Here is a 17,988-nt window from a genome sequence, read left to right as displayed (position 1 = left end):
AATAGCTCTTGCCCCAACCAAATTTAGCTACGGGACAGAAACTATTAAATAGATGAATTTAAGGGAGTAGATATTGCCTCACAGAACCAGAGAGAGAGAGAGAGAGAGAGAGAGAGAGAGAGAGAGAGAATACAAGATGCTAAAATACAACCTTCCACCCAGTGGACCAAAATGAAACAGCAGAATAATATCATACATGAGCAAGAGTCCCTTTAATTTTATCCAAGTTTCTTTTAAAGTCAGTGGGATTCCTTGCTCCAAAGAAAAGAAGACTGTTCCAGAGTTGTCTGCCAGTAACAGAACTCCTTAATTTTCAGCGTAAATTTATTAATAGCTAATTTACAGCTGTGAAATTTTATGCCCACCACTTGTTTTTAACATAAATTGCTGACAACTCTGCTGTGATACTTGTAACACAAGTATGTGCTCAGCAGTTTACTCATATTTCTCATCCTTTAATGCTCAAGGATGAAATGGCGACAAGACAGTTTTGTTATGTAAATCTTTGTCTTGGTTGCCTGACCAATCTAGGGTTGGGTACTGGAAGGAAGCAAGATGGATGCACATAATTATGGAGAAAATAAATAGTACTTTTATTCTTTCCGCTGTACCTTTCCTTTTCCCTTAGTGCACAGAAATGCAAATGATGGATGAACTTAAGAGCGAGAGAACACTTCATTGAAGTTTAATTGGTTGAACGTATTAAAGTGTGCCATCTCTTGGCTATTGCCTAAAACTGGGTAATAAAATACAGTAGATGGGTCTGTGATTGGGTGACAAGAAACCTTTACAATCCACTTGCAGTGTGGTGATAAGGGTTTAATATAATATGAATATATCAGTGGAATGGATTATCTCATTTCTTTATCTCTCTCCTTTGTTAATTAGATGTACCGTGAAGTTAAAGATGGGGATGTACTTTCTCTGGATCATGTGAAGCGTGTTCTTCGCAGTAAATTTCCTCATGCAAACATGCGAGAGATCCTGGGATTTCGTTCTGAGTATGATGAGAAGAGAGAGGTATTAGAAAAAGAGTTTGGAAGATGAAGTAGCAAAATTATTTTTTAAAAAGCTGTTCTGTATCCATTGATGTGTTGCGTGGGTGGGCCAAATTGTGTTTAGCTTTGCAAATTACAGGTTTGGAGTGCCAGAACTTTGAAGAGATTCAGTATTTCCTAATCTACAACATTAGTTACTTTGACACAGATGCATGTCTTGTAAGAACAGTTACAGTGGGATGGATTGGTGCTGTAATGCCCATGGGAATGGCCACAATCAAATGTATCAGTGTGCATTTGAAAAAATGTAGGTTTTATGCATCACAGATAAGGCAGATATGGATGTACTGGGGTTGGGAGGGGGGACGGCAGTAGTGTCAGCCCCAGAAAAAGTATTGGAAAGCCACAGAAGGGTCCAAGTGGAGGAAGGGAAAACAAGCTTAGTCCTGCACATCGTTTTTTTGCAAGAGGAATAATAGCATATTTCGCATTAACCCTCCCAGTAGCTCTGATTGATTTTGATGGCGTTAGAGGTTTTTTCTTCCATCTTCCCCAGTTCTGTCATCATCAGATGGACTTGAGGCCATTGGGAACTGCTCTTTGTGTGTATGGGGTGTGTTTTTCTTCTGTGGGACTGTGCTTTTCTTTTCCCCACCACCGCCACAGCACCACCAATAGCACAGGAAACGGCACAGTCCTAACATTTTAAAATTCATCCTAGATCCAGGATACTTAGGTTTATTGGCAAACTTCAAAATAGGATTGGCAGCTAACATTAGGGCAGTGAAGTTGACCTGTTTCATTTACCTATCACAAACTCCTTCCATACCTATGACAGCACATGTTCCTCTGTGGTTTGTCATTGTGGCCAAACCTGTCTTCATAACAGGAGAACTTGTCTTTAGATGCTGTCAGCTAAACTTCAGCACTGCAAGTCTAAGCAAACACTTGCATCTTTGTGCATTTGCAGTCTTTTTCATTGGTTGTTTCAGACAATCATGTTTTCATCTGGTGATTACGAGCTTTTTTTAAAAAAAGCACAAAACTTACTGGAATGTTGCAAGAGAATAATGAATCACTTTGCCCCTGTGCTGTCCCAGCAGACAGTACTTAGATCTTTGTGTTCATTGTCTCTTGATATCTCATCACTTCTTTTTTCTGCAGTCAGCTACATTCTGTATAACTGTGACATCCCTGATCTGTCTAGGCAGGAGCAGCGTTTTATAAGAAGACTGGCCTGGGTCCATTGCCTCAAGCTCTTTTTAATGGTGTGCCTTTTAACAGAAAAGAGATGAATGTTGCTGAGCTTGGGACCTCTCTGCACAAGATGGTGGATGCCACAGAGACCTTCCAGCGGGCCGTGTTCATGGTATATTTAGCATTATTATTCTTTTTAAAATGTGCAGTGAAATACTGGGCAGGAGTCGTGGTGCTCCAAGCTTCAGTGGTGCTTCTATTCTACATCTTATGTAATGAGGTGGTTTGGAATTAATGTTGTGAAAACCTAAATGGCATCGTTATTTTAATTTGCAGTCATGATTTTGAAACCTAATACATAATGATCATCCATGCTTTAGAATTTAACTAAGCATTTGTTAATCTTTGAGATGCTTGGAGCCACAACATGAAGATGAATATTGGTAAGAAAATACATACTGGAGAATAGATATCTCTTTCCATGTGTTCTCTTTTTCTTGCTCATGGATCTACTGGCAATTATTAATGGTTATATAGAATCTCTACCGCTCACCCCCGTTTGTTAGTGTCTGTTGTGAAGCCTGAAGAGATGGTAGGGTGGAAAGTAAGAAGCATGAGTCTGCTCAGCCAGGCCCATCTTGAGGGGAAAATCCAGAAAGAACTGGTGGAGGTGACAGACAATAGTGGAAGCCCTGACAGTAACAAGAGCCAATGGCCAATCGGGCAGATACAGTCAAGGTTGGCCATTGTCCAGCCCAGGACTTTGCCTGACCTGGAAATCTTCATAGCCTTACCAGGTCAGAGGAAACCAATGTTGAAGTCATTTAGACTTCATAAGAGAATACTATCTCAGAGAACTTTCCAGTCTGCAGCCCCCAGTGGCTCACCACACGGGTCAGCAGAGCATAGATCTTAATGTTACCAGTTCTAGTTTCAGCAGCTCATGGCAATATCCAAGTACGTATGAAGCTTTGAATTAGCTTTAGATTGAAATTACAATTCTTGAGTGGTACAGAAATTGGAGTGAATTTTTTTATTGTCCCAATAGGGCTTGCTAAATGATCATAAAGATGCCGTAGATTTCATCATGGAGCAACAGAACATAGTTTCACATATAAATGACAAAATTCTCAACGCTGAAAAAAGATATCTGAATTTTATAACTCCATCAGGTAAACCAGTTCTTCCTTTCATGTTTTTGATTCTCATGTTATGGATATTTGATATGAATTAATCGTGCTTTTATTTTTGCAGTTCCTATAGATACAAATGATTTGTCAACTTTTTCCTTCTTGGATGGTCAAGATAAGACTTTTGTTGTTTCTGAAAGCATGAAATATGTGACAAAGAAAGGTATATTTATTTTGTTTAACTGTTAAAATATTAGTCTAGCATTCTTGCAGTAGGGTTTGACATAGACAATTTTTATTCGTATTTAGTTCTATCCCAGGTTAAAGTCTCAAAAGTGCAGTGGCACGGAGGTTTCTCTTGCTGAGCTATACCCTGCTCTCAGAGGTTATGTGTAGCAAGACATCAGTGAGACCTGCAAGGGGGGCAATTGCCTTGATCATGGTTGATCATGGAACACAGAGGTAATATTTAATAATAGTTAACGCAAGGTGTTTATTTGCAAGCAAACTCATTTTGCATCCTGGTTTGTCATATTAACCATGGATTATATATATTTACACATAGTGTATAATTTAAAAAAAGAAACTGTTTAAATGTTATGTCTGTGTAAGTCTTGAAAGCACTGTCTTGTGTATTTCTATATGCTACCTGATACCTCTAGGGCAAGGTGCCCAAACCCCAACCTGGGGGCCATTTGTGGCCCTCAGGGACCCCCGGTCCAGCCCTTAGAGAGCTCCCAGTCTCCCAATTAGATGCTCCCAATGAGAGCTCCCAATTAGCCTCTGGCCTGCCGGACACTTGCTGGAACCCACGTTGCCCAACCCATCTGCTCTCAGTGCCAGGGCCAACTGTTTGACCTCTTGCACAAGGTGGGGGCTGAGGCCTCCCTCCACTCCCTTCCATCTGTGAAGCAGCAGTGCAGTGAAGAAAAGTCTGGCCTTGCTTTGCACAAGGCCTTATATAGGACGAGCTATTGCAAGACCTTCATTCATTCATTCATTCATTCAAGCCCTATCTCTAATATAGTCATTTATGTAAATTTATTCAAATTTTAAATGTAAATTAATTCTTTTTCCCCAGCCCGTGACACAGTGTCAGAGAGATGATGTGGCCTTCCTGCCAAAAAGTTTGGACATCCCTGCTCTAGGGAATAACTTTGTTTAAAAAGATAACTGTGATTGCAAAATCTTAAGTTTACCATGATTACAAAACAATTTTCTAAATACAATGAATTATTTTAAAACAGGCAGTTTTTTTACTTAGAATAGTTTTTTTTAACCTTCATTTTTTTCCCCCCAAAATGCATTTAAAGGGAACCCTTGAAGGTGAAAAATGCTGCTATAAAGGCGTGCTTTTCTTTAGTGTTAGGATAAATTGCTGAGTCTGAGTCCCAGTTATCTAAATATCTTAGATGTTCTAATGATGATAGATCATCTGCATATTACATCTTTGGTGCTAATGACATTTTAATCATACACTGCCACCCTACACAGAACCTTACCTTTTATGTGCTTGTAAAAATAGTTTTAACAGCCAGTTCTTACATTTAGCTGTGTTAGCTATAATTTTCCCAGCCTCTGTACCTTGAATGACATATTTGCTGTGTGCTTGCACTTTTCCCCACCACCACCTTTTTATATGGCAATCCACCCCTCCCCTTCTTTCTTTGAGCTAATATGATGCAGTTTTTCATCTACACTTATTTGAGCCCTAGTTATGGTTAACTCTTTTGCAAATCCTGGTGATACCAATTATGGTTAGCTATAAAAACCATGGGGCAAATCTGCATAGATATCTCTGAAAAGAAAAGCGGGGCGGGGGGGAGAAGGAAATTTTATGTGGAAGGGGTAAAAACATTGGTTCCCATATGTTCCATATTTTGTAACCATGGTAAAAAGATAGGAAATGTTACTTGGCAGTGGGCCATATTTATCAAAGTGGACAATAAAGGGTCGATATTGGAGAATCCAGGGTTTAGGGTGGATGAATTGTGGTTTTTGATGGGAAACTTAACCTGGCACACTAGATCTGCATATACTCAGGGCTCAAAGCGCTTGTCTGACACATAATTGAAATCTGTTTTGGCATACACAAAGATATTTCTGAGAGTGACCATAAGTTACAAGTGCAATGACTGACAGCCTTTTATGTAGTTGGCAATTCTTGCTGCCATTGATATATAAACAAGAATTAGCAGGCTATTGTTGACTCATGTATTATACTCTGAGGTTATACATCTTTGGCCTGTAAAGCATCTGCCAAAACGATCCTTCCCACTTTCATTCTACTGCTTATTGCAATAGGTTTATTAGATCGGTCGATTTAAAAAACCTCTTATCCTTCCTACTCCAGTTTTAGTGGTTAGCATTCCAAAAATTGGCTCAAATATCTGGAGAACATATTCCCATTCTTCTCTTAACAATCTAGAGTGAAAAAAATGCTATTAAAATGTTTCAAAATAAGGGAGAATCGAGGATTTTCACCACCCTTCTGAATATAGCAGCATATTTTAACATATGCATTAATCCATATTTTTGTTTTGCCATTGCATTTTTCCACTCCATTCACCTGCTTTATTTGTTGCGCGCTGCAAGCTTGTGACCTGGGTTGTTTTGTTTTTTCAGATGAAGATATAATATATGCAGTTACCATATGGATTGTTGGTGATTTTGACAAGCCAGATGGGAGGCAATTGCTTTTGAATGCAATGAAACATCTGGTCAGTTCCTTACAATTCCTTTGCCCACTTACAATATGAATCCTTCTGACTATTCCCTCAGCAAATCAGTGGCAAAGAATGTGATAGAAATAGAAATAATGGCAGATATTGTAACTCATTAGATGACTGCAGCTAACCTTAAAAAAAAAAAAAGACAGATGGCAGCTGCCCCAAGAATCTAAATTTTGATAGTGGGGGGGGGGGCAGGTGGATAAGGAATGCAAAGGCAAGAGTGATGAAGGATTAATGTCAGCTAACGCAGTTATGCGTACATAGGTTTCATTACACTGGGGCATATAGACTGATGGGTTACCAAAGCGTCTTTGAGCAGGTGGGTTCCAAGAAGACATTTGAAGGAAGAGAAAGAGGGGGCAGCCTGAAAGAGACTTAAAGGAATTAAGCATCAACAATAATAATGATTCTATTTTTGTCTTATAGAAAACCAGCAGTCACATACGGCTTGGAATTGTGTATAATCCTACATCAAAAATAACAGAAGATAGCACTCTTGTTGCAAGAGCAATCTTGGCAGCTTTTCTAACTCAGAAGAATGCCAGTTTGAAAAACTTTCTTGGTCGGATTGTGAAGGAGGAGACTGCAAAGTCCCTCTCCATAGGAACTAAAATCAAGACGCTTCTTGTTCCAGTAAGTAGACAGCAGAATAAAATTATAGTCTCACATTTTCTGGTTCCACAGGAAAAAAATATGTTCCTTTTGGATAATGTTTACTATGAATATATAGTTTCCGTGTCTTTAAGGTGATTGCTGACACTAGTGGTTCTAATTTTCGTATACATTTGACCTGCTAGCTGTTCAAGAGAGAGAGAGAGAGAGAGAGAGAGAGAGAGAGAGATAAAATTTTCTTTTCTGTGAAGAGCTAGTAACCACTTTTCTCAAGCAAGCACAATTCTAAAGCACAGTGTTCCTATATTTGCCATGGAAGTTAGTAATGTTCTTGGATCCACTCTTCAGAGCATAGTATTTGTTCACAGATACATCATCGGTCTATATTTGAGTCTTCCACCAAAAATACAGAAATAAAATGTTACAGGACACTTAGAAAATAACCTTTCGGGGTAATGCCTAGGCCAGTGGTTCTCAAACTTTTTGGTCCCCATATCCTTTTACAAGCGTAAGAGGTATCTTGTGGAGACTTGCTAGCATATTTTCGGAGTCTCAGGGAGTCCCAGAGCATTGGTATGTGCATGGAATGGTTCAGTGCAAAACCCAGGGCTGGCTACTGGTGAAGAGCCAAGAGGGAATGAGGAAGGAGAGCCATGAACAGGTGAGGCAGGAGGAATGGACAAACAAACCAGGCAGGGGGCAGAAGACAGCCAGGTTCATGGAGCCCCAGAACTTTTAGGAGCATACTTTAAGAAATGCCAGTCTAGACAAGTTGAGAAATGGGGGGGGGGGGGGGGGGTTTGAGAAATGGGGGAGGGATTGGATGCAAAACCCTATTGACAAAAGGCATGTTCTATCTGTGCATTAGGGGAACATACACAGCCTTTGGATGAGACCTGGAAGCAGAGGTGGGGAGAGAAGAGAGAAAATGCATTATTGGCTTTCCTCTCCCCGTTTCCTTGAAAAATCCGAAGAGGCCATTTCCTAAGGAAACATTATCCTTACTGTGCCAAAGTCCTGAGTGTGATTCACATTTTATCTCTTTTAATAGAGGTTTTAATGAATCCATGTTGCTGCCTCACACCATGAGTTCAAGGGAAAGCTCTGGATTAAGTGCTTGGAAAGGCAATATCTGCTGAAAAGTTAGAGTTTACATTGTGCTTCTTTTTTTGGGGGGGGGGGGAGAGGTTTTTGCTTACTAGTTGTGTTTTATTTTTCTTATCCGGGATGCCTTCATACACTTTCTGTTCTAGGGCATGGCTGAAGATTCTTTTGAAAAGAAATACCACACAGTGGGTATAGACATGATTCGGGCTCACCAGATATTCTGTCAGGAGGTTCTTAAGCTGCTTCCTGGGCAAATAGCTGTGATTAGTAATGGCAGGGTAAGTAAAGAAAGAATATGCTTCCACTGGTCTTGGTTAATTGTTTTTCCTTTCTTTGAACTTGCTACTGAGGAAATGCATGTCAATGCTGTGTATTCTCCAAGACAGAATTCTTGGTTCTTTCAATGTGGATTGTGCTTCCTTTTAAGTGAAGGCCAAACTCTTGTAATAGGTCCTCCAAGACTAGCCCTGTGTCCTGAAAAAAGTGAGGTTCTTATGGAGCGCCGTTAAAGCTCATTAGAAAGGAGGAGGATGAATGGGGCCTCGTCTCATTAGCTAAGCAAAGTGCATTGGGTGCACCAAGGTACAGGAGCATCCAGTGTCAGAAAAGGAAAAGGTTGCTAGCATCTGCAACACTTACTCCTGTCTCTCACCATGGTGGGTATTGGTTCCACTTGGAGTTCTGGCAGTGTGCCAGTTCCTAGTTACCAGAGTGGTGGTATATGCTGTTGTATCCAGAGTTGATTTGCCTTGCAACTAATTGTACTCCATGTTGTTGTGCAAATGACCATATGAGGGGGGAAAAAGAAGCACAAAGGCTGTAGGAACTTTTGGGGCAGGTCCAGACACATACGTACATAAAAGAGGATCACAAATCTCACTCTAGCTGTGGCTCTTCAAACAACTAGTCTGGTTGGGGGTACTCCATGTCCCACGTGGGACTCTTCTTGAGTAGGAGACCCAAGTCCAGATGGCAACCGAGCAGGCCCTACCGATGGGGGGCAGCTGCCCCCATAAGCACTATGTTTTCCTCCAGCAAAAAGCCTAGGAGCCCGAAGATGTCAAGAGGAACAGGTCCAGGACTGATTTACAGCCCTTAGTGTCCCCAACAAGGCATCCTCTCCTCTGTTCAATTATGAGAATGAATTGTCAGTGGAAGCAGAGTGCCTGGATCACCTGACAGTGGGATCCACACTCTGATAACATCCAGCTTAGATTACAGTACTCTGATATGCTTTACATAGGGCTGCCATTCAAGACTATTTGGAAATTAATTCAGATTCAATTAATTCAATTCTGATTCCAATACTTGGATAGTTTCATTGGCTACCAGTCTATTTCTGGGCACATTTTTCGGTGTTTGACCCTTGGAGAGCAGAATTTAACCTTTTTATCCCACCCCCCCACCCCCAATTCTGAAAGTCAGTATCTTGATTTGTGCTTGTACAGATAATAGGCCCTCTACATGGAAATGAATTCAATGCAGATGACTTTGACTTACTGGAGAAGGTAACGCTAAGTTCAGCAGCAGCAAAGATTAAAACCGCCGTTAAGGAACTGGGTGTTGGCAATAAACGGTAACATTTCTGTGTTTTAATGTATGAAAAAAATTGGGGTGTGTGACTGGGCATCCTTCTTCACTAGTTCAGAGCAGAGCAACTTTGAAAATGATTTTTAGTTGAAAACAATTTTTCTATTGCATGTCAAATGAACCTTATAAAGCGCAAAAAAAAAAAAAAATAGGGCAGATTTCTCTGTATTGGAGCACCATGTAACTTAATTTTAATTCACCAGATATCCACATGAAAGGAGATCCTGTTCAAACTATGTTTTGGGGGAGGGAGGGGGGTGTTAAAGCACCACAATTTATAAATGTCATTGCGATTGTAAGTTACACCTCTGGTTTACTTTTAAACTTGTGAAGTATTTCTGTATCTTCTGGGGGCCTTTGGGTTGCTTGTATCCTACAACAATATAAAACCTCTGGGTGAATTGAATCTTCTCTCATATTTTGGATTTTGAAAACCTTGAGAATGTTGTAATGGTGACACTATCTCTCAGTAAGCATTTGGGGAAAATGCAAAAATAACTGCATAATAATTTGCAGAAATAACCTCCAACATTTGTGACAGGGAAGAGGATTAAAAATGAGCCTTTTGTTTGTTTAGTGGCAGCAATTTGGTTATGAAAGTGGATGCACTTCTTTCTTCATTGCCAAAAAGAGAGGGTCACAAAAATGTTGACTTTCCCAAAGAACGACACAGGTAAGATGCTTTGTATAGCTGCACATAACTTTGCATTCCAATGCAGTTGTAGCTGTGAAATGTTAATGTACCTGAATGACAGATAAGATCTTTCAGAACTTCAAGGAATTTGGTGGAACATTTGATTTACTGCTGTGTGAGTAGCTTACTGGTAATGAGCAAGACGTTCCATCTTAAGGGGTTTCCTACCATCACAAGTGGAAAAGATTTAGAGTTCAATTCTAAAGGAGTGCTTGGCTGGCACAAGTGCCTTGCGATAAAGTGCTTTAAAAATCCAGCCTCTGCGCAGATAAGGACAGGTAGGTTCATACTGGCCAAGCTTGGGAGGATGAACGTTGTGGGGTGTGGGGGGGGGGAGGGCGGTGGGCGGGCCCGGGGTCAGGCAGAGAGCGGGAAGTGGGGCCGTGATCCAGCAGTTATGCCTGATCATAACCTGTTCCCAGGTGGCGCAGAGCAGCTCCAGCCTGCTCCATTCTGCTCTACCACTTCAGGTGGTGCAAATCCAAGTAACCCATTGGATTACTTGGCCACTGTGGCTCTCCCTGGGGTAAGGGAAATTTTTTCCTTTTGCCTGTGGCTGAGCATCAGCCAGCCCCAAATTTGCGCTGGATACAAGGATTGCACTGTAAGTGCCTAACTTTATCAAATAATAGTTATTATTATCTAATAGTTAATAATAGTTAAATTATCAAATAATAATAATAATGTTTTCATACCACTTCTATATGCACTCCAGCACAATACCCCCTTATTGTATACTTCGGGAGGGATTTTTTAATGTAATAGATCTTAGAAAGGCACTTCAGAGCTGAAAATAAATGTTCTTTAGTCCTCCTCTGAGGTGATTGTTTCAATATCTAATAAAAGACAATTTTTTTAACAAATCCAGTATCACCTATGTCTTCTTTCAAAAGAACCATTGCAGTTAGAAGTGAGACCTTTATCAGCTATGCCTTTATAATTGGTGTTTGAAGAATTTTTCAGTGCTGTACATTTATAATTGGAAATTTTTGTGTATATGGGTGTGACAGCTAAGATTAAAACTGAAATCCTATACACACTTTCTTGGGAGTAAGCTTCTGCTGGACACAATTTGACTTACTTCTGAGTAAACATCCATTAGGCTGAGCTGTAGGTCCCTATCTATAGTCTGTCTTGTATGACATTCTTCAATACAGACACTGTTTAGTCCTGTGGTTCTGTTGCTAAATCATATGCCACCATTCTAAGGATTACTTTGAGAATCTTTTTTCCAGAACTTCATAATAACTGGGCATTAACCACCGCATGAATGCAGTTCTGTTCGGTAGAGGTAATTCACACAGTCAGCTGCAAGTTATCAAGTGATGAGACACCAAATGATATATGTCCACTTATTGAATCAGAATATGCTTTCTGGAATGGCTAAAAATGCAAAAGAACTATATTTTTCCAGTGACTCTTGTAAATGTTATGCTTTCAAGTCATATATGACTTTTTTCCAGTCACCCGCTCAATGTTTGATGTGTTTTTTCTTCCTTACAGTGTACTAAAGGTAGATCCACAGGAAAATGAACCCTTCTTTGATGTTGTTGGCATTGTAGATCCTCTGACAAGAGAAGCACAGAAGCTGTCACATTTGCTGATTGTAAGATTGTACTGATCTCTTGCATACAATTGCAATATTGTAATTTTTAATTTAAGCCTGTATAGCACAAATGTAGCACAAAATGGCTGTATTTAAGACCCATTTGTATCACGGTTGTTCAGCCATGTTCTCTGTGTATGGTATGATATGGTCATAGATCCAGGTTCAAATACCTGGTTAGGTGACCTTCAGCCACTAGCTGTCTCAAGTGAACTCACCTCATATGGTGGTTGTGAGAGCGCGATTGGAAAATACTGTATAAATTCACTTGAGCAAATAGAAAGGGAGATACAAATGTGATGCATAACATTAAAAAATCGTATTTGTAAACGTCTTTCAAATTACTTGCCTCTTTGGAAGACTTCCACAAAGCACACATGAGCATGTGTGGCAAAAATCCTCTATTTTGGCCTATTTGGGCCATTTGCCCTATTTTTAGAACTTTTTAACTAACCAGAGGTTTGTGCAATGTCTGTGAAGCTTGTGAATTTTGATACATACTGCTATTTGATCTTCTGCATCTGCTTTTGGTTCTTATTTTATTTGCTTTACGGCGCAATCCTAACCTCTTATCTCAGTGCTTTCTAGCACTGACATAGGGGTAATGCAGCTCTGAGGTAAGGGAAGAAACGTTCCCTTACTCTGTGAGTGACACCCAACTGCAGGATGCAACACATGTCCCATTGGCACCACTATGCCAGTGCTGGAAAGCACTGGCATAAGGGGTTAGGATTGCGCCCTAAGTTATTCAATCCTTTACTAAACTCCTGATTCCCTGTCTTACTGTAGTTTATTAGGATGAGAGAGGGTTACCACATTTCACAGCTTGCCTCAGACCCAACTCATACATTCAGAAATCCATGTGGTAATGGGCATTTCTCATAGAATAAGTGCACGTTAGGATGCAAAACCTACATGGGTTTCCTTATCCCATGGGTTTCACAGAATATCTAAATATCTCTTTGCCACTCACCAACCTCCTAATCCATGAGTTTGGATTCTTCCATGTATATTTTTGAACATGAGGTTGCAAAACCCACCTGGTTTTTAATATCCATGAGTTTCATAGGTGAGGTGGCATCCTGGACTGGCTGCTGGCAGCTCCTTTGCTACAGCTCTGCTTGTTTTTGGCTGTAAAATGCAGCTATCTCTCCCCCTTGCTTGTGGTAAATAGCTGAGACAGCAACAAACACTGCTTTTGCTTGATTTTTTGTTCTATCTGCTTAGGATCTGGGGAGGAGGAAAAGGCAGGGAAGCCAGTAGTGCTTCAGTGCTCTTCTCCCTGGAGAGACGGGGAAGATGCCATCTGTTTATATTGCCTTATGTATGCCTACTTAGAAATAATTCCTATTATGTTCAATGGGGCTTAGTGTCTGGAAAGTGTGTAAAGGATGGCAGACTAGGTAGAGAGAGTAAGGAGGAGGCAACAGCATTTTTTTTTTTTTGCCCCTTTCTCCATTTGCTCTTAGTTGTCCTACCCTCTCTTCTCATTTCCTCTCACCCTGTTCCGATCAGGGAAGAATGGCTGCTTGACAGACTATCATGATGACAGAAGATGCTGTCATTGTCATCCAATGTATGCCTACTCAGAAACGTTCCATTGTGCTAAGTAGGCTTTGCTCCCAGGAAAGTGTGTATAGATCAGGGGCGTCCAAACGTTTTGGCAGGAGGGCCATATCATCTATCTGACACAGTATTGGAGGCCGGGGGGGGGGGGAAAGAGTTAATTTACATTTAAAATTTGAATAAATTTACATAAACTAATATATTAGAGATGGAACTTAATATGGATGAATGAAAGTCTCGTGATAGCTCTAGGTTTATAAAAGACCTTGCGTAAACAAGGCCGGGCTTTCCTTTGCTTCTGCTTCACATACACAAAACAGCAGAAGGAGCCCTCCGCCCACAGCTCATGTGAGAGGTCCAACAGTTCACCCTCTCGCTGAGAGTAGTCGTGTTGGACCAGCATGGGCTCCACCAAGTCTTCCAAAGGGTCAGAGGCTCATTGGAGACTTAGGGATCCCTGAGGAGACGGACCCCAGGCTGGGGTTTGGGCACCCCAGTGAAGATGGAAGCTGAGCAGCCCAATCCTATCCACTTTCCCATGTCGATGTAGCAGTACCATGGTGGACTCTGCTGCATCTTACAGAGGAAGTTGCAATACTGGAGGTTTCCTGGGAGTAAGGGGACATTGTCCCCTTGCCCCAGGAAGAGGCCCAGCTGCCACAGTGGGGCAATTTGGACCTGTGTCTGGTAAATAGCCACTGCTGCCACTAATCTTGCCCCCCTCTCAAGGTGTAACTACATAATTCCTAATAATAGACAATACCTTTATCGGTGACCTTCCTCCCTGGTAGTTGCCCTTCCCAGGGATTGTTAGAGTGCCACCTCACCACCTAAAATTGTAGGGACCTTCCCCTGGAGGGACCTGGAACAGGCTTGTTCCTCCCCAGGGAGGCCTCAGATTGGCTGGAGGAGGAGGGGGTTCCAGCACCCTTGTCCTCCTCCCTAGCAGAGCTGCCAAACCTGGCCTAGGAGCAGGAGCTGTTGACCTCACAGCTCCCTGCTTCACACTGACTGCCTCTCATCCCTGGCTTCCCTGTTTTATGGAGCAAGCCTGCCCCCTTTGGCCCCTCCCCTTCCTCCAGGTGGGGCAGAAAAGGCCTTTCCTGTTCCTGGCTTGTTTCCTTCTGTGTTCCTTGTTTGTCCTGCCAGCCCCCTCTGGCTGGTTGAGGTGAGCCAACCCGCTTTGCCCCCTTTGGGGGCAGTGAAGCCTCCCCACCCTGGGCAGGGGGTGCCTGCTCCCAGGTAAGTCGGGGGTCAGGGCATCTGGGAGGAGCCCCGACAAATAAAAAATGCATGCTTTTATTTGGTAGGTAGCAGAACACTGACTGCTCCAAAGTGGCATGAGGGTGAGATGTACAGTGGGAACAGCAGAGTACCTTCCACAATAGGACATTTGGGAAAGAACAGTGTTTCTTCTGTCCAACTAGACTTCACTTTCTATGAAAAATTATTTTGATTGCATACCAGAGTGTACAGAGTGGGAATGTGGGATAAGAACATAAGAACATAAGAACAGCCCCACTGGATCAGGCCATAGGCCCATCTAGTCCAGCTTCCTGTATCTCACAGCGGCCCACCAAATGCCCCAGGGAGCACACCAGATAACAAGAGACCTCATCCTGGTGCTCTCCCCTACATCTGGCATTCTGACTTAACCCATTCCTAAAATCAGGAGGTTGCGCATACACATCATGGCTTGTACCCCATAATGGATTTTTCCTCCAGAAACTCGTCCAATCCCCTTTTAAAGGTGTCTAGGCTAGACGCCAGCACCACATCCTGTGGCAAGGAGTTCCACAGACCGACCACGCGCTGAGTAAAGAAATATTTTCTTTTGTCTGTCCTAACCCGCCCAACACTCAATTTTAGTGGATGTCCCCTGGTTCCGGTATTATGTGAGAGTGTAAAGAGCATCTCCCTATCCACTCTGTCCATCCCCTGCATAATTTTGTATGTCTCAATCATGTCCCCCCTCAAGCGTCTCTTTTCTAGGCTGAAGAGGCCCAAACGCCGTAGCCTTTCCTCATAAGGAAGGTGCCCCAGCCCCGTAATCATCTTAGTCGCTCTCTTTTGCACCTTTTCCATTTCCACTATGTCTTTTTTGAGATGCGGCGACCAGAACTGGACACAATACTCCAGGTGTGGCCTTACCATCGATTTGTACAACGGCATTATAATACTAGCCGTTTTGTTCTCAATACCCTTCCTAATGATCCCAAGCATAGAATTGGCCTTCTTCACTGCCACCGCACATTGGGTCGACACTTTCATTGACCTGTCCACCACCACCCCAAGATCTCTCTCCTGATCTGTCACAGACAGCTCAGAACCCATCAGCCTATATCTAAAGTTTTGATTTTTTGCCCCAATGTGCATGACTTTACACTTACTGACATTGAAGCGCATCGGCCATTTTGCTGCCCATTCTGCCAGTCTGGAGAGATCCTTCTGGAGCTCCTCACAATCACTTCTGGTCTTTACCACTCGGAAAAGTTTGGTGTCGTCTGCAAACTTAGCCACTTCACTGCTCAACCCTGTCTCCAGGTCATTTATGAAGAGGTTGAAAAGCACCGGTCCCAGGACAGATCCTTGGGGCACACCGCTTTTCACCTCTCTCCATTGTGAAAATTGCCCATTGACACCCACTCTCTGCTTCCTGGCCTCCAACCAGTTCTCAATCCACGAGAGGACCTGTCCTCTAATTCCCTGACTGTGGAGTTTTTTCAGTAGCCTTTGGTGAGGGACCGTGTCAAACGCCTTCTGAAAGTCCAGATATATAATGTCCACGGGTTCTCCCGCATCCACATGCCTGTTGACCTTTTCAAAGAATTCTATAAGGTTTGTGAGGCAAGACTTACCCTTACAGAAGCCATGCTGACTCTCCCTCAGCAAGGCCTGTTCGTCTATGTGTTTTGAGATCCTATCTTTGATGAGGCATTCCACCATCTTACCCGGTATGGATGTTAGGCTGACCGGCCTATAGTTTCCCGGGTCCCCCCTCTTTCCCTTTTTAAAAATAGGCGTGACATTTGCTATCCTCCAATCTTCTGGCACCGTGGCCGTTTTGAGGGACAAGTTGCATACCTTAGTCAAGAGATCTGCAACTTCATTCTTCAATTCCTTAATAACTCTTGGGTGGATGCCATCAGGGCCCGGTGACTTATTGATCTTTAATTTATCAATGAGGTCTGAAACATCTTCTCTTTTAACCTCTATCTGACTTAACTCCTCGGTTAGGAGGGGCCGTTCGGGCAGAGGTATCTGCCCGAGGTCTTCTGCCGTGAAGACAGATGCAAAGAACTCATTTAATTTCTCTGCCATCTCTAAGTCTCCTTTTATCTCCCCTTTCCCTCCCTCACCATCCAGAGGGCCAACCGCTTCTCTGGCGGGTTTCCTGCTTCTAACATATTTGAAGAAGCTTTTATTATTCCCCTTAATGTTGCTGGCCATGCGTTCCTCATAGTCTCGCTTGGCCTCCCCTATCACCTTCTTACATTTCTTTTGCCACAGTTTATGTTCCTTTTTATTCTCCTCATTAGGGCAAGACTTCCATTTACGGAAGGAAGCTTCCTTGCCCTTCACAGCCTCTCTAACTTGGCTGGTTAGCCATGCGGGCACCCTCCTGGATTTAGTGGAACCCTTCTTTCTTTGCGGTATACACCTCTGCTGGGCCTCTATTACTGTTGTTTTAAGCAGCCTCCATGCACTCTGGAGAGACTGGACTCTTTTACCCTCCCTTTCAACCTCCTTCTAACCAGCCTCCTCATTTGAGGGAAGTCCGCCCGTCAGAAGTCAAGGGTTTTTGTTAGAGATTTGCCTGGTATTCTTCCCCCAACGTGCACGTCAAAACGGATCGCAGCATGATCACTGTTCCCCAATGGCTCAGTAACATTTACATCTCTAACCAGGTCCTGCGTACCGCACAAAATTAAATCCAGAGTCACCTGTCCTCTGGTGGGCTCCGTGACTAGCTGATCTAAGCCACAGTCATTTAGCACGTCAAGAAATCTGGTTTCCTTATCGTGTCCAGAACACAAATTGACCCAGTCAATATGAGGATAATTGAAGTCCCCCATGATTACAACCCTGTCCCTCCTTGTCACCTCCCTGATCTGTTTCCTCATTTCAAGGTCCCCATCAGATTTCTGGTCTGGAGGACGATAGCACGCCCCCAGTATTACATCGCTGCTCAAGCCTGGTAATTTAACCCACAGAGATTCTACGGTGGAGTCGGACCCACCTTCAATCTCTACTTTGCTGGATTCTATCCCTTCCTTAACATAAAGGGCCACCCCACCTCCAACACGCCCCTGCCTGTCCCTCCTGTAGAGTTTATAGCCCGGGATTGCGGTATCCCACTGATTCTCCGCATTCCACCAGGTTTCCGTTATGCCCACTATGTCAATATTTTCCCTTGTCACCAGACATTCCAGTTCTCCCACCTTTGCTCGTAGACTTCGGGCATTCGCATAAAAGCATTTATACACGGAATGCCCCAGGATGGGCTGCTTATTCGCTCCTTTGTCCCCGCATCCTCTCATTGTGCCAAACTGTCTATCACATCCCATCACCCTACCTTTCCCAATTTCTTCTCCTACCCTGCCTTTGTCTTGTTGTTCTCTAACCTCCCCATCCTCATCCCATAGGGATGAGGAGTCCCGAACCGGATGCCCCTCAGCTCCTGTCGGCCTTCCCCCAGGGATCAGTTTAAAAGCTGCTCTGCCACCTTTTTAATGTTATGCGCCAGCAGTCTGGT

The 17,988-nt window shown here is 42.8% G+C and overlaps 1 protein-coding gene across 1 annotated transcript in view; it reads left to right on the top strand.

Moving 5' to 3' along the window:
- Nucleotides 1-17,988, top strand: part of UGGT2 (UDP-glucose glycoprotein glucosyltransferase 2) — an 89,993-nt gene that overhangs the window by 47,347 nt on the left and 24,658 nt on the right. The window contains exons 14-23 of the mRNA XM_066622030.1: nucleotides 889-1,020; nucleotides 2,206-2,367; nucleotides 3,244-3,367; nucleotides 3,450-3,548; nucleotides 5,951-6,045; nucleotides 6,484-6,690; nucleotides 7,923-8,054; nucleotides 9,225-9,352; nucleotides 9,944-10,039; nucleotides 11,564-11,666. Of these exons, the coding sequence (XP_066478127.1) occupies nucleotides 889-1,020; nucleotides 2,206-2,367; nucleotides 3,244-3,367; nucleotides 3,450-3,548; nucleotides 5,951-6,045; nucleotides 6,484-6,690; nucleotides 7,923-8,054; nucleotides 9,225-9,352; nucleotides 9,944-10,039; nucleotides 11,564-11,666 (1,278 nt within the window). The remainder of the gene's footprint in view (nucleotides 1-888; nucleotides 1,021-2,205; nucleotides 2,368-3,243; nucleotides 3,368-3,449; nucleotides 3,549-5,950; nucleotides 6,046-6,483; nucleotides 6,691-7,922; nucleotides 8,055-9,224; nucleotides 9,353-9,943; nucleotides 10,040-11,563; nucleotides 11,667-17,988) is intronic.

The sequence above is a fragment of the Tiliqua scincoides genome, chromosome 3, assembly GCF_035046505.1.
Source record: "Tiliqua scincoides isolate rTilSci1 chromosome 3, rTilSci1.hap2, whole genome shotgun sequence".
In the NCBI taxonomy this organism is placed as follows: Eukaryota; Metazoa; Chordata; class Lepidosauria; order Squamata; family Scincidae; genus Tiliqua; species Tiliqua scincoides.
The sequence above is the reverse complement of the archived record's forward strand: the minus strand, read 5'-3'. Positions and strand labels throughout refer to the sequence as shown.